The sequence below is a fragment of the Macrobrachium rosenbergii genome, chromosome 9 (assembly GCF_040412425.1).
Source record: "Macrobrachium rosenbergii isolate ZJJX-2024 chromosome 9, ASM4041242v1, whole genome shotgun sequence".
Taxonomy (NCBI): domain Eukaryota; kingdom Metazoa; phylum Arthropoda; class Malacostraca; order Decapoda; family Palaemonidae; genus Macrobrachium; species Macrobrachium rosenbergii.
The window spans coordinates 31,792,066-31,807,431 of NC_089749.1; the positions used below are offsets into that span (position 1 = coordinate 31,792,066).

The following is a 15,366-nucleotide window of genomic DNA, read 5'->3' on the forward strand; positions in this document are numbered from 1 at the left end:
TATGATATATATATATATATATATGATATTATATATATATATATATATATATATATATATATATACATAACAAAGTATGTCATGACAGAGTACCTGTGAATTATACTGACTTGCAAATATCAAGTATTAAAATACGAATAAAAAGCGATAATTACATAATTTATAATTTATACAACCAACCAAATAAAAATTACGACATTTATAAACTTACAGATTTACTTAACAATACCAAGGAACCTACATTAATAGTAGGTGATTTTAATGCTCACAATCCAATATGGGACTGTAATTTTACAAACTCAAATAGAACAGGTAATAAAATAGAAGAGTTCATGGATTCAAACGACATGTGCTGTATAAATGATGATGAAATTAGCACATATCTTTCAAAAGCACATGGAACATTTTCCTCAGTAGACTTAACTTTATGTACAACAAGTATAGTTGACAGATTAGATTTGAATACAGTTGGTGACTTGCACACCATTGATAATTTCCCAATATTAATTTCCTTATTACAAAATAATCCTGCAAAACATGCCCCTCACTATAACATTTGTAAAGCAGATTGGGAGCGATATGAAATGCACACTGGAAATATCCCACCATCTGAATAGTTAAAAGACCATAGTGAAACTAATAAATTTCTTATTGATTTCCTTAAAAATGCTGCTGATAAAACAATACCAAAGTCAAAACCCCCATCCAACAAAACACAAAGTTCCATGGTGGTCCAAAAAGTTAACAGAATTAATAAATATAAAACACTCAATAGGAAGACGATTAGATAATTTTAATAGAGAGTTTAGTAAAATAAATAAAATATTACCGAAATTAGAAGGAAATGTACAAAAAATTACTATATTGTTACTAGAATTTCATACGTTAAAACCTCTATACAACAAAATATCTGCTAAATTTAAAAAAGAAACTTATAATTCAAGGAAGAATCATTTCAAGGAGGAAATACGTATCAGATCTCTTTAATAATACTCCTATACAAAAAATTTGGGAAAAATTCAGGGAAATAAATGGTACCCATGTTAAACTACCTAGACATGCCATATTAAAAGATGGGAAAAGAACACTTGATCCAAAAGAAATAAGTAATATAATGGGAGAAAATTTAGCAAATTTAAGTAGTGATAAAAATTTAGATGAACACTTCTGCTCTAAGAAAAATGAAATAGAATTAATAGCAATAAATTTTGAAACAATAGAAGATATATATTATAATAGAAAATTTAATATGTCAGAGTTGGAATATATTCTTTCAAACAGCAATAAGTCTGCTCCTGGAAGAGACAATTTTTGTTTTGAGATGATCTGCCACTTAGCACCTTTGGCAAAGTCATACTTATTACAGTTTTGTAATCATTCATGGCTTCGAAATTTATTTCCAGATGAATGGTGTAAAGCTATTATAATTCCTATCCCTAAACCTGGAAAGGATCCCAGCAATGTAAATAATTATGGACCAATTTCTTTAACAAGCTGCTTATGCAAATTGTTAGAGAAAATGGTAAATGCTCGACTAACGTGGCACATTCGAGAAAATAAAATTCTGACTCCCACTCAGTTCGGGTCACAGTGTAACAGATCTACATTAGATTCTCTCTCTAACTTAGAAGACCATATACGTAGAGGTTTTGAACGGAAGCAAATTACTGTAGCTGTCTTCTTTGACATTGAAAAAGCATACAATACTACATGGAAGTATGCTATGTTAAAAACTTTACAAAACAACAACATCTGTGGACATTTACCTAGGTTTATACAGAACTTTTTGACACATCACGGTTTTCAGGTGAGAATTGATGATGATCTGTCTAGAACATTTCCACTTGAAAATTGTGTTCCACAGGGAAGCGTCCTTAGTGACACACTGTTTACTTTAGCAATTAATGACATCAGTAAAAATCTACTTATTGGCACTAAAAGTAACCTGTATATGGATGATTTTGCCATATATTATTCAGCATCTCGAATAAAACATGCAGAACGAATCATTAATAAAAGCATAGTAAAAATAGATGAATGGGCCTCGTCTGTAGGCTTTAAATTTTCCATAGATAAAACTCAAGCAATCATGTGTTATAAAAATAAAAAATGGAAAAAAGGTGAAGAAATAGATTTAAAAATCAGAAACCACAGTATACAAATTGGCCAAACAGCAAAATTTTTGGGATTAGTATTTGATACTCACTTGAACTGGAAAGGCCACATTACATGTATAAAATCTAAAAGTAAAAGAGCATTAAATCTAATTAGAAAACTATCAAACACTACTTGGGGAGCCGATAGACATACCCTTACTCTACTGCATAAAGCAACAGGTCTGTCCATCATTGATTATGGAAGCGAAGTATATGGCTCAGCATCGGGCACAGCGCTGAAAATATTAGACCCTGTTCACAATGAAGGCCTTAGAATATGCTCAGGAGCCTTTAGATCGTCACCAAAATCATTGTTACAAGTTGAATGTGGTGAACTGCTAGTAATAATGAAAAGTGCTCTAAGAATTCAAACTAGTGATTCTCCAACAAAAAAATTATTTTGAATTAAGAGATGTATTTATAGATAACCATCCACCACCTTTTCCAATTAGAGCTAGAAGATTGTTTGAGTCGCTGAATATAAATATACAAATGCCTTTAATAGTAAAATCACCTCCTCCCTGGACAATGAATAAAATGAGAATTTGCACGCACCTCAAGTATTTATCAAAAAGTAACTCATACATCAGAACACCATAGACAACATACAATAGAGCATATAAGCCAAAAAGGTCCACATTATGCAATATATACAGATGGATCTAAGTCAGAACACGGAGTGGGATATACTGTAGTGTCCCAAGACAAAACTTATCAGTTCTCTCTTCCTAATAATGCTTCGATATTTAGAGCAGAATTGTATGGAATTGCATTAGCTATAAAAATATATCATTCAATAATTTTGTGATTTTTAGTGACTCGAGAAGCGCTGTAGAAGCTATTCAAAGTTACAAATAAAAAAATATAGTACAACAAATTAAATTATATCTCCATATAACTTATATAATAATGGAAAAAATGTATGGGCAGGGATCAAAGGAAATGAAGATGCAGACAAAGCAGCCAAAGAAGCAACTCACATGACAAGATCAAATGTGAATATCCCTGTTACTGATTATGTAACACACATAAAAATGGGTATCATGAATAAATGGCAATATATATTGGATGAAGAATCTGAAATTAATAAATTGAAACAAACAAAACCTAATGTTAAAAAATGGAGTTCATCATATCAGAGAGAGAGAGACACGCACAAGTAATTCTAACATGTCTCAGAATAGGCCGTACTTGTCTGACACATGGGCACTTGATGAGCAACCCACGTGGCCTGGCTCCCGAGTGTTCAGAGTGCAGGGTGATAATAACTGTCGGACGTGTTATGTGAGTGTCCAAAGTATGACCAACATCGACTGTCAACCTTTGGAAATAAATCAGTAAATGAAATTTTGTCAATCTTACATTTTCAGTTCTGATTTTGTTGTTCATGAGGAACTGTGGTTTGATAGATAAAATATTAAAATAAGTAAATGATAAAAGTACAAAAACAGAGCATTTGTCAAATTTAAATTTTTTTAAATATTACTTAACTTCTTATGAATTTTAATAAACCTTTTTAGTGTGGAAGCATGAGTAAACGTATTTGTGTGAATGTGTTACAGTATGAGAACGTGAGCCTATGTGGTATTTTATCCTAATCCTTCGGGCCAGCCTTATAAGAGCTGAAAGTCAGCTCAGTGGTCTGGTTAAACTACTTTAAACTTATCAGTTCAGTCAAGGCTCTCGGACCACCATATGGGACCCCCCCTCCCCTGCTGCTACCCATGCTCTGCACAGGGGTGCAACTCCAATCCTGGGTTCCATGGAACCCAGGGGTGACAGCCCAGCCTAGGCTATGTAAGCCAGTCAGAGAATCTGTGCTACTGGTACAGGACCCTTGGTTTGTATGGGTCCAGGAAATGACAGGGCCCATGTAGCCTTGTCATCCAGACTTAGTAAGGGGTGATATCCCCCTTCCTTCATTTCTTTCCTATAGAAGCCTGTCATTTACGAAGGTTTTGTCACAATCATGGATAGCCCTTGCCCACATTTTCATGATTATTTTTATATAAGTGACTTATCAAGTAATTACATAGCTACTAACTTTCTACACGGTAGTCTAAGAATTCAAATTTCGCAGTGGGGCTACAATCGTTCATGTAGGTGACAAGGTCCCACCCACTTTCGGAACTGATAGGTACGACTCAGCAGAGAGCTTCAATTCGTTTTCTGCTGGCTCCCGACTAACGCCGGCGGTTTTGTGCAGTCATCATCATCATTTTTTTTTTTATATTTGTCCAGTATTTTGATTTTGCTTTTTCGGTGTGTGCTGAGGATTTTCTTCTGCTATTTAGTGATTTTGTTAGCTCTGTTAATTTTATTCAAATTACCAGGATGTCTGACTCTAGTTTTTCTAATGTTCGGTACTGTTATGAAGGTTGTAGGACTGGGTTAATTAAGATCTCATTTGATTCTCACACTAAATGTGTGAAATGTAGGGGGCAGGACTGTAATATAGATCTTACTTGTTCAGAATTTCAGGATTGGGACAAACAAAAGTGGAAAGTTTTGAAAATACCACTTAGCAAAATTAGATAGGGATAGAAAGAGGAAGGCAGCCCTTAGAGTTGCGAATAAGGCTAATTTAGCTCCTGCACCATCTCCTCCTGTGATAGAAGATGGTGTTGTTTCTTCTCCTCACATCCCTGCTTTGTCTCCAATTCTTAGCCCTCTTACTTTTTTGTCTCATACTCCTTTACCTGGTTCCCATGCTTCAAATCTTGACACCATTGCCAGCCTCGAATCTAGGTTTGACAAGAAATTTGTATTTTTAGCCAACACAGTTATGGAGCTGGGTGTGTCATTTAAAGCCTTTGGGGAAAGGTCTTCCAGTGTTCCCAGTGTCATTAGTGCAGTGCAAAGTGACAGTGTTATGCGTGTTGAGAAGGTGGCTACCTGTCCCACCAGCTCTCCTAGGGAAGGTCCCTGTCCTGCTCCCCTGCACTGGGAAGAAGACATACCGGAGGTCCTAGGGAGGCTGGTGGGGTTTGCCGACGGGTAGTCACCCCTCCGCTGAACCTGTTGTCCGTTCCCAGGCTGCGGCAGAACGCCACTGGAAAGGTGTCCCAGTTAGTGCTGATCATCTGTCATCAGACTCGGGGGACTCTTCACCCAACAGGAAGTGCCAGCAGCACCTAGTTGTTGTCTCTAGGCCTTTGAAGAGGTATTCCGCCATTGCGGACAGTTCTCCTCCCCTTGTTAAGAGATATAAGGAGACAAGTATCAGTCTGCAGCCTTTGTGCAGCTTCGCCATTCCGCCTCCAGACAGCCCGAAGTCTCCCGAGGTTTTTGAACGCCCAGTGCTTGTTCCTAAGCTCTCTGATCTTCCACAAAAGCGCTCATTGCCCTCTTCTCTTCATCTCGCGCTCATGAGCTCCAGTCTCCTGCCAGGCATGTGTCGCTTGTTTCGGCACCACACTGCTTCTTCAACCCGCACTGTGTCAACTTCTGTCCACTGGGCGCCAACCTTGCTACTTCTGCACTTGTCTACTCTGGAGAATTCTTTCTTATCCCCACTTTGTCGTCAGCTTAAGGATCTTATGGACTTTTTGAAAAAGTAGTTTTCATCTTCCAGGGGCAAGACGCTTCTTCGTCTCTGATTTCGTCAGATGAGGAAGAAGTTAAGCATGACTCCACTCCTTCCTTGGCCTACTCCAGTTTGCTGAAGTTCTTTTTGGCAAACTTTCCTTACTCCTTTGAGCCTGCCTCTCCAGCTTCGCCTCCATCTACCTTCCTCATGAGGAAGCGCTCTACAGATTCTGCTCCTCTCCCCAAGTTGGTCCTTTCCTCCTCTTCGAAGAAAGTCCTTCGAGAGGTGGATGATTGGTTGGCCACAAAGAGGGAACAAGGTAGATCTGCCTTTGCCTTCCCTCCTTCTAAGCTCCTGAAGAAGAAGTACCATTTCTATGCCACCAGGGAGGCTCCTTCTTAGGGAGTTTCTGCCTCCTCCCAAGGGGACTTCTCCAGTTTGGTTGATGCTACGCATCGAGCTGCATTCTCCTCGGCCAAGATTATGTTTTCTTTGCTCGATCTTGATCATCTCATCAAGAATATTTTTAAAGTTTTAGAGATTTTAATTTTTTGGATTGGACTGTGGTGGCTTTGGTCAGAAAAACTGAAGACTGTCCGGACCTTGCCGAAGACTTTGCTTCTGATTGGCTTGGTGTCTTATCATGCTCCAACAAAGCAGTGGGGTCGTTCCGCCGAACTGCGAGTTGTGGTGTTCCTGTGCCACCAAGGGAGTAACATCTACGCATAAATTGGCGTTCTTGTTTTCTCCCTTAGACAAGACTCATCTCTTCCCTCAAGATACAGTGAGAGAAGTGTTGTCAGCACTTCAGAAGAAGTCTACTAAGGACCTTTTGGCACAACCCTCCAAGCACTCGAAGGAAACTCCCTCCGTCTCCAAGTCTTTCTCACCCTTGCAACTGCAGCCCTTTCATGGAGCACGATTAAGACCTCAACCCAGATCTCGAGCTAACCTGTATCCTCCCTTGAGGTCCATCAAGAAGTCAACCTTCAAGCCCACTGCTAAAAAATGAAGCCTCCGTCCTTCCTGTGCCTGTTGCAGCCAGGCTACATCTCTTTTGGGAGGAATGGAGTCGCAGAGGGGTGGACCCATGAGTAGTCCAAGTGCTGAGAAGAGGCTACTCCATTCCTTTCAAAGAGAAGCCTCCGTTGTCCAGGTTGCCGATCACCTTGACAGCCTACTCGGCAGGATCCAAGAAGTTTTTGGCTCTTACTCAAGAGGTAGAGTCCTTGATTCGCAAAGGGGCAGTAGAGGAGGTATTGGATCATACGTCAGGGGGTTTTTACAACCAACTCTTCGTAGTCCCCAAATCATCGGGGGCGCTGGAGGCCCGTTCTGGACATCAGCACCCCTGAACTTATGCATCGTGAAGATGAAGTTTCGCATGGAGACGACCCACTGTGTCATGTCCTCCCGCCATCAGGGCAACTGGATGGTCACCCTGGACATGCAGGATGCCAATTTCCATGTTCCCATCCATCTGGACTCTATCAGATATCTGAGATTTGTGTTTGGAGGCAAAGTTTTCCAATTTCGGGTCCCTTTGCTTCGGTCTGTCCACAGCCCCCTCTAAGTTTTCACCAGGATCCTTGCTCCTCTTGGGAAATGGCTTCATCTTTTCGGGATCATTGTGTCCCTCTACTTGGACGATTGGCTTCTCCACTCCACGTTTGAAGCTTAGTGCTCGGAGGACTTGAAGAAGACTTTTCACTTAGCACAAGAGTTAGGCATTTGGTAAACCCTCAGCACACACACACACACACACACACACTCTCTCTCTCTCTCTCTCTCTCTCTCTCTCTCTCTCTCTCTCTCTCTCTCTCTCTCTCTCTGTTTGCTCAGCGGTCTGGTGATGAGTCTCCTGGGCACATTGGCCACAGTAGAACAATTTGTGAAGTTGGGCAGGCTTCATATGAGGCCCCTGCAATTTTACCTGAAAGCTAGCTGGTGCAGGAAGACCCAGCCAGACTACTCCATCTTCCCCATCTCCTCGGAGATCAATTAGGATCTTCGATGGTGGTTGTCAGAAGAAAGACTTCAAGTAGGGATATCTCTTCTGCCTCTGAACCCCAGCGTAGAGTTTTATTGAGATGCTTCCGATCTAGGTTGGGGAGCCCTTTTAGGGAGTCAAAGGGTTTCAGGAATATGGACTCAGTTCAGATGTCCTTACACATAAATGTCAGAGCTAAGGACCATTCACCCGGGCCTTCAGTCTTTTGCTCCACTTTTAGCAGGAAAGATTGTAGCAGTATATGCAGACAACACCACAGCCTTGTCTTATGTCTGCAAGCAGGGGGCACTCACTCCTTTACTTTCTGCGATACGGCGAAGAACCTCCTCCTTTGGGCAGAGCAGAATCAGGTCACAATCAATCATTGTTCAGGGAAGAATGAACATCTTGGCAGATGAATTAAGCCGTTGCCATCAGGTCCTACCGACAGAGTGGACCTTAGATCCTCTAGTCTGCCTCAATGTATGGAAGCTATAGGGCAAGCCCCCCATAGACCTCTTCGTGATGTCAAGGAACCACTGTCTGCCTCTCTTTTGCTCCCCAGTTCTGGACCCTCGAGCATGGGCAACAGATGCCATGCTGTTGGATTGGACAGGCCTGGACGTGTATGCCTTTCCACCGTTTGGATTGATGAGGGAGGTGATCAACTAGGTATTGTCTCACCAGAATGTCACGATGACCTTAGTTGCTCCGTTCTGGCCCAGGAAGGAGTGGTTCCCAGGCCTGCTGTGTCTTCTCGTGGACTTCCTGAGGCTTCTGCCACAAAGACAGTCGCTGCTCAGACAGCCCCACTTCCTCAGGTTTCATCAAGGGTTGTCCACTCTGGCCCTGACAGGATTCAGACTGTCAGGAGCCTCGTCAGAGTGAAAGGTTTTTCGCGACAAGCTGCAAAGGCTATTGCTGGATGCTGGAGAGCTGCTTCTAGCAGGCTCTACCAGTCTGAATGGATTTTCACAAGATGGTACGAGAACATTAGAATCTTTTCTAAGATGACTGTGAGCCAAATAGCAGATTTTTTACTCTTCTTGAAGACTTCCAGAAAGCTGTAACCACTCCTCTCAGTTTCACTCAATCTCATGAAAAAGACACATTTCTTGTGCCATTGGCTACCGCCAAACATATTAGCAAACTACACGCTATTGAAAAAAGAGTTGGGTTTTCTCAAGGGGACACTGTCTGCTCTCTTTCTCTTGGTTTTCTCGCCAAGAACAAAATTGTCTCCAATCCCTGGCCTCGCTCGTTTGCCATTAAGAATTTAATGGACATTCTTGGACCATAGGAGGAAGAGAGATTGCTTTGCCCTGTGAGATCCTTGAGGTACTACCTCCACAGGACAGAGAAAATGAGAGGGCCCTTGAATAATCTGGTGCTCCATGAGAAACCCATCTTGGCCCGTTATCTCAAGGACGTCGAAACCGTATTTGAAAACTGCAGCACGTTAGGACCATTATCCGTGGCTGGCATGGTGTTGGGAGAGAAAGCATAAGGAGCTCTCTGTCCTTCTACTATTCTCTCGCCTTGTTGTAAGGTGTTGAGCTCAAGGGAAGTCTGGGAGTACTTTGTACCTGGAGTACCCGCCAGTTTTTTAGTGGTCGGGGTGGGGTTTTTATTCTATTGTAGGTGATGGCGCTGTTTTTTTCTTTTTTTTTTATTCTGGTCTCCACCCAGGGCATGGGCACCATTTTTTAATCTTTGTCAGCCATCAGTGAACTTCCATGGCTGCAAAGTACCCACTGAAGTGGAGGCGATCCTTCGCCATACTGCCACATCCTCCACAGTTTAGGATGAGCACCTCCCAGAGGCAGTACCAGTCTGCAGGAGCCCTCTTACCAGGTAAGGAACAAGCATTATTCTAATGCTAGCAACCTTTTCTATTTCATAGTCATTACTCTCTTAATGTGTAGAATATGTCCATGTTCCCACCACCATTCAATATGGGATCAGCTATGTACAGTAATTACTTGGTAAGTCACTTATATAAAAATGTCATTTTTATGATAAAACAAAGTTTTATATATACTTACCAAATAATTACAAAGTTGGAGCCCACCCTCCTCCCCTCATGTGGACATCAGGGCCAAAACAAAATGAAGCTCTTGGCTGAGTTGTGCCTATCAGTCCTGAAAGTGGGCAGGACCTTGTCACCTACACAAGCGATAGAAGTGCCACCGCAAAATTGGAATTCTTAGACTGCCATGTAGAAAGCTAATAGCTATGTAATTACTTGATAAGTATATATAAAACTATTTTATCATAAAAATGTCATATTTCCATGACCCATGGATTTGTTGTCAACTTGGTTTGACTACCATTTTTGGGTTTGTTCACCTGGTAGAGGCCCTGCCTCCACTAGATGGGACAAGGGTGCCAGGAACCATTCCTCCTTTTTTCTTCGGAGGTTTCGGGGAAACAGAAGCTTGTTAAGCATTGGGGCTAGGATAGGAAATTTTCACACTTTCTCCCAAGCTTTTTCATGAGGAAGTATATAATCATATTGGTCTTAGAACTGAATGGGTTATATACCCAAGTGTGGAACAATCCCATGGGGGGTTTTCAATGGGCCTTCTCCTACAGGAGGAGTGACTCAGGTTTTTCAGCACCTGGAATGGTTCCGAGGGTCCCGTACATCTGGATTCCAATACTAAGGTCCAGACTCCACTGTTCCCAGAGGCCATCACACCCAGTTACAAGCCAGATGGCCTTGAGGAAGCACTTACGCATTTTCTGCAGTTTTTTCCGTGCCTTTGGCTCTAACCTAGTTGACTTGGTGTTACCTTACTAGTGTTGTTTTGAGCCATGTGATTTCACCTGTATCTGTAAAAGGAATTCACTTAGGACCAATCCAGTATAGTGGTTTTCTACCTGCACTCCTGACTCATCCAAAGGAGAACTCTCTATCTCAGTCAGTGGCAAACCAATACCACAAGTAAACTCTCTCTCTCTCTCTCTCTCTCTCTCTCTCTCTCTGTCTCTCTCTCAATGGAGTTGGATTAAAGGAGGAGGGTATATTCATATGCTTTTGTTATCAACTACCCGGCCCACCAGGCAACTTCATGTGAGCTGTTTTTGCATGTAGGGTGACGAGTTGACGAGATACAGTATTATCTCAAGTCCCTGGGCAAGATTTTGGCACTGAGTCAGTGCTGGCATTGAGGATTGGTCTGGCTCTGTGGTCTACTTCAATCCTTTTGAGATGAAATAGAGGCTGCGGCAAGGTGGGTGCAGTTGACTAACTGCACCATCTTTGCCAGGCTGTATCCTATAGGCTCCCGGACCTACAAGGAGCTGCAATTGAACTTTCATGTTCAGTTGGCCTTCTCTTGTATAGGACAGTTGAAGTTCAGCTTTTTTTCGTTGAGTTTCCCCGACTTCTCCATTGAGAATTTCGTCCCACCTTGGATCACTTCCATTTTCAGAAAGGTGGTAAGGGGAAGAGGAGAAGAAGGAGTGCAAGGGCAGCATTCTTTCTCTGTGGCTGCCATTTGTGAGGAAAAGCCAGTCTCATTTGAGTCCCCAAAACTCTTAAGTTTTTCTGGGCCACTTCCTTGCCTTATTTGCAGCTCGTAATGGGACCTCACCCTTAGTAGGTGGTGTGCAATGCTGGAGATTGGCTCTAGAAGTTGAGGGGGAGTGACTTTTCTCTTTCTTTCAAGGGACTAAAAGGATGTGTAATTTTCAAATACGCACATACGTTATTGGTCACCTCAGAAATACCTGAGCTTTATTCTTGTGGAGGAAGGTCTTTCATCGGGGCTTTATTCTCAGGGAGGAAGGTCTTTCATCGGGACTTTCATTCGCCTTCCCCTCAGGTCTAGCGAAGAGTCTATGTTGGTGTCAACTTATACTCTCGTGAAAGGTATGCTGGATATATTCAGATATTGTTTTATCCTGGCGAGTTTGTTGCAGTTTTGGCCATAGGACAGCCTTCTGTTTTGTCGAGTTTAGTGGTGCTGAACTTCAAGCTTTTTACCCTTTTTCCAACAAGAGAGTGAGCACCTAGGTTGCTGGTTTATGGCAGCAAGAAGAATAATCTTAGGATTCATGCTGCCACAAACTCAGGGAGGTTGCACACAAGTTACTGTTGTATCAGGAACAACTCACTTGGTGTTGTCACCGTTCATTAGTTCCTTGTTGGGGTGGGTTTTGAGGGAAACCTCACCCCCTCTCCCAACTTAAGTCTCGAGAAGTTGTCTTCAGGGGACTGAAACTATGGCAGGATGACAGGAACTGTATATGGGAGTACCACTTAAGTTTTTCCCCCAAGAATGCTTCTTTGGTCGAACATATCCAATGATGAGTAGGATGCACATCTGGGCATTGCTTAGAGTGGTGAGTTTCACTTTAGGGCTAATATCTAGATACCTTTCAATACCAGCTCCACAATTGGAGACAGGTGACGGGGACATTGGTCCCTAATCACCTGTATGGCGAAGAGGTGGTTTGAAGCTTGCACCTGGTTATCATTCCTCGCAACAGGTATAGGTCTGGGGTTCTTTTTTCTCCATCTTACTTCGGTTTAAGCATGGAGAAAAGTTTCTTTCCTGCAAGGCAACTTCGAACTTTGTTTTTATCTCCATTTCACCTTTAAGTATGTAGTCAGCAGTAGGTTGATTTCTGCTGTGTTCCTAGTGAAATCTTGAGGTTCGAGGTCCTAAGAGATATTCCTCTCTAGTTACCTTCAGATCCAGCTGCTCATAATCTGGTATCTCAAGGTATTGAGACCTCTGATACCTCATGCCTGGATGTTTTCCAGCCTCTCCCCTGGTGAGAGGGTTCCTTCTTTGCCCTCCATTAGAGTTCTCGGATACTTCCGTTCCTTTAGCAGATGCCTACAAGACTAGAATCGTCTCCAATTATTGGTGTGGAGATGATGTATCTTTGATCAGAGCTGTTTGTCAGCAGGTAGCGGTGTTTTGTCCTCCTACCTTTGCCGTGAAGCATCTATCTTCCCCAGGTTTTTGGAAAGGCTTTGTCAACCTTCAAAAAGGGTTTGGTCGTAGGAGTAGATCTCTCCTTTATGAGGGAGATCTTTTGTACTCCTAAGAATCTATAACAGTCTTTCTTTCTCAGGGATTTAAACTCCGGAGAGCCATGACACTCTCTTAAGGAGGTGACCCATAGCTGTATGAGTCTTTTCGTGGGTTGTCAGACAGGTCTGGAACCAGAGACTATCTGGTTTAGCCTGACATTGGCAAAGGTATAGGTGAGTCCTATGGACTCTCATATGTATGGCACTCGCAAGGATGGAGGCCTTGTTTGTTCAGAATTCTCCCAATTTTTAACAAGATTCAGAACTGTCTGTCACATCAGTTGGAACCTTTCTCATTATCTTCTCTGAAGGACTTCAGTAGTGACTCTTGCGAGATACTACTGAGTTCTGTTGAGTGTCGCAGTACTATCTTGAAGGAAGTTGACACCTCAGATTTGGTGGTCAACAACTCTGGTTAGTACCAGCCAAGTTAAGGAAGGGGCTGTTCGAGTACACTTCCTCCTGGCTCTGTAAGTTGATCCACAGGCTTTGTTTCTTCCAGTGTGGAAAGAGAATTGGAACCCAGATGAGAGCTCATGATAGTAGTGGCATCACCCTATAATCAGTAGGAAACTATTGACTTTCAGGTATTATATTTGAAGAGGCAATCGGGTATGATCACCTGCATGTTGTTTTACCTGCAGAACATTGTCCACTAGCTTTGGACATGCTTTCCATGGACCAGTGGTGGCTGCTCAGCTAGTTGGTTAGCAAGCTCAGCTACCTTTGGGACAGGTAACACCTCATCTAGGTATCCGGTTGCAAGAGACAAGCTAGGAGTGACTGGTTCACCTCCCTATCTCTTTTTCTTCCTTCCTCTCCAGTAACAGAGAGTCAGTGCCATTCTGTATACAAGCTGGAGGGACAAGGTGCAGGTTAGCTATCTGACTGAGCACCAGTCTTTTCATTGGCAATGTAGGGATGCAAGTCCCCCTCTTCTCTTGGCAAGGGGAGAGGAGAACAGACAATAAAGCAAGCTCATTGATCGTATTTACCCATTTTATTGTCTCTTGACACTTATGTATGGGTTCTTGCAGCCCAATTGAGTAATGGCGGACAAACCCCTTACTTAATGGTCCAGAAACCTAGCATCTGCTGCATCCCATATATCCAGTATGCTAGAGGTGCAGGGCCCTTTCCTCTTATCCTAACAGATGAGGAAGGTAACATCCCAGGCTGGGCAAACCTAATATTCGGTTCAGGGAGTACCCAGATTTCTACCAGGTTTGTATTTGTGTAGGAATACAGAGTTAAAAAGTAGTTTGTATTTTTCCTAACATGCAAACCTGAATTTCTTTACATTAATGTCCAACATCAGCCACCCCTCACTCACCGGTAGGCAAAGTGGAGTGCAGACCAACAGGTGGGCAGGGCTTTCCCCTGCCTGTCATTAGTTGGTTACCTTGTCAGTAAGTTTGAATGGCTGTTCCAACTCGCATTTGCAAACTAAATCCCTATATAAAAAACTGCTCGGAAAAATATAAATTACTTTTAAAGTGTGCTATATTTTATCAGCTTTATATTTTTATGTCTGGAATAAATAGTAAAAACTTTGACATGCTATTTGGCAGATCTGTGTGATTCTTATTGAGGTTACGTAATCTCGTGTGACTCTTAATTTATTTTTCTCAAAGTCTAGGCAGCTGTATTGATAGGATTACTTTAACATAACATATGTTGTAGACTTTCCCTTGTTTTGACAGGCAACTTTTGAGAAACTTGAAAATGAACTTAAAGAAGTAAATAGTAATGCAGAGGCCCTAAAACGAAATTATCTTGAGTTAACAGAACTAAAACATATCTTGAAGAAAACCCAAGCCTTCTTTGACGAGGTAAGTTTGCACAGTTTCTGTCTTCTTGTGTGTCAGCAGTTTATAAAATTGTCAAAACAGGTTTTGGGGCTTTGGCAGTTTCATGTCTTGGGCATTTGCTTTTATAACTAGCTTGTACATACTGAAAGTTTGAACTCCAACAATATTTTTGTGAGATGCAGTAAGATGTTATGGCAATTTTGTAAGCTGTTGGAGAATTGTGTGTTATGATTTTGGGTGTATTGTAATGCTTTACATCAGTAATTTGATGATTTTTATGTTTGAGGATTCATTTTGCTTAAGGAGGGTTTGTGGTTGATTAAAAAGGCTTCTAATATAATAGAATGAAATCACTGAAAATTGTGGTATTAACTTGAAGTGCCAGTATGTAGTTTTTAGACATCAAAGCTTACTTCTATCTTCTGTTACCATTTGTAATTAATTTTGTTAAGTGGATCACTTGAAGCAGTAGTAGTGCTTTGCTACTTGTACTCCATTAGCATAACCAGTCTTTTTTGGCTGTTCAAAAGTATGGAAATGTTTCAAGATGGTTTCCTTTTTTTATCATATAAGTAATATTTAATCATTATTTTGAATACTTTGATTTTGAAAAGTTGATACAAGAGTTGTGATGTAAATTGAAAGGTTCTGATATCTCCAATGACAATAATTAATTGAAAAGCAATATGTTCATACAACAGAAAGCTTTGTAAAATAAGGGAATAGTAATTAATTCAGGTAGTACCTCCCTGTAATGTGGAAATCCCATTTCACAAAGTACACCAGATCACTTCAAAATGTCCATTTTGAGCAGAAAAATCAAAGTGTAG

At 41.5% G+C, this 15,366-nt stretch overlaps 1 protein-coding gene across 2 annotated transcripts in view; it reads left to right on the forward strand.

Moving 5' to 3' along the window:
* The window catches only part of LOC136841677 (V-type proton ATPase 116 kDa subunit a 1-like), a 163,073-nt gene that overhangs the window by 20,187 nt on the left and 127,520 nt on the right, over window positions 1-15,366 (forward strand). For both annotated transcript variants that reach the window (XM_067108868.1, XM_067108867.1), the window contains exon 4: window positions 14,429-14,557. In XM_067108868.1, coding sequence (XP_066964969.1) covers window positions 14,429-14,557 — 129 coding nt within the window. The remainder of the gene's footprint in view (window positions 1-14,428; window positions 14,558-15,366) is intronic.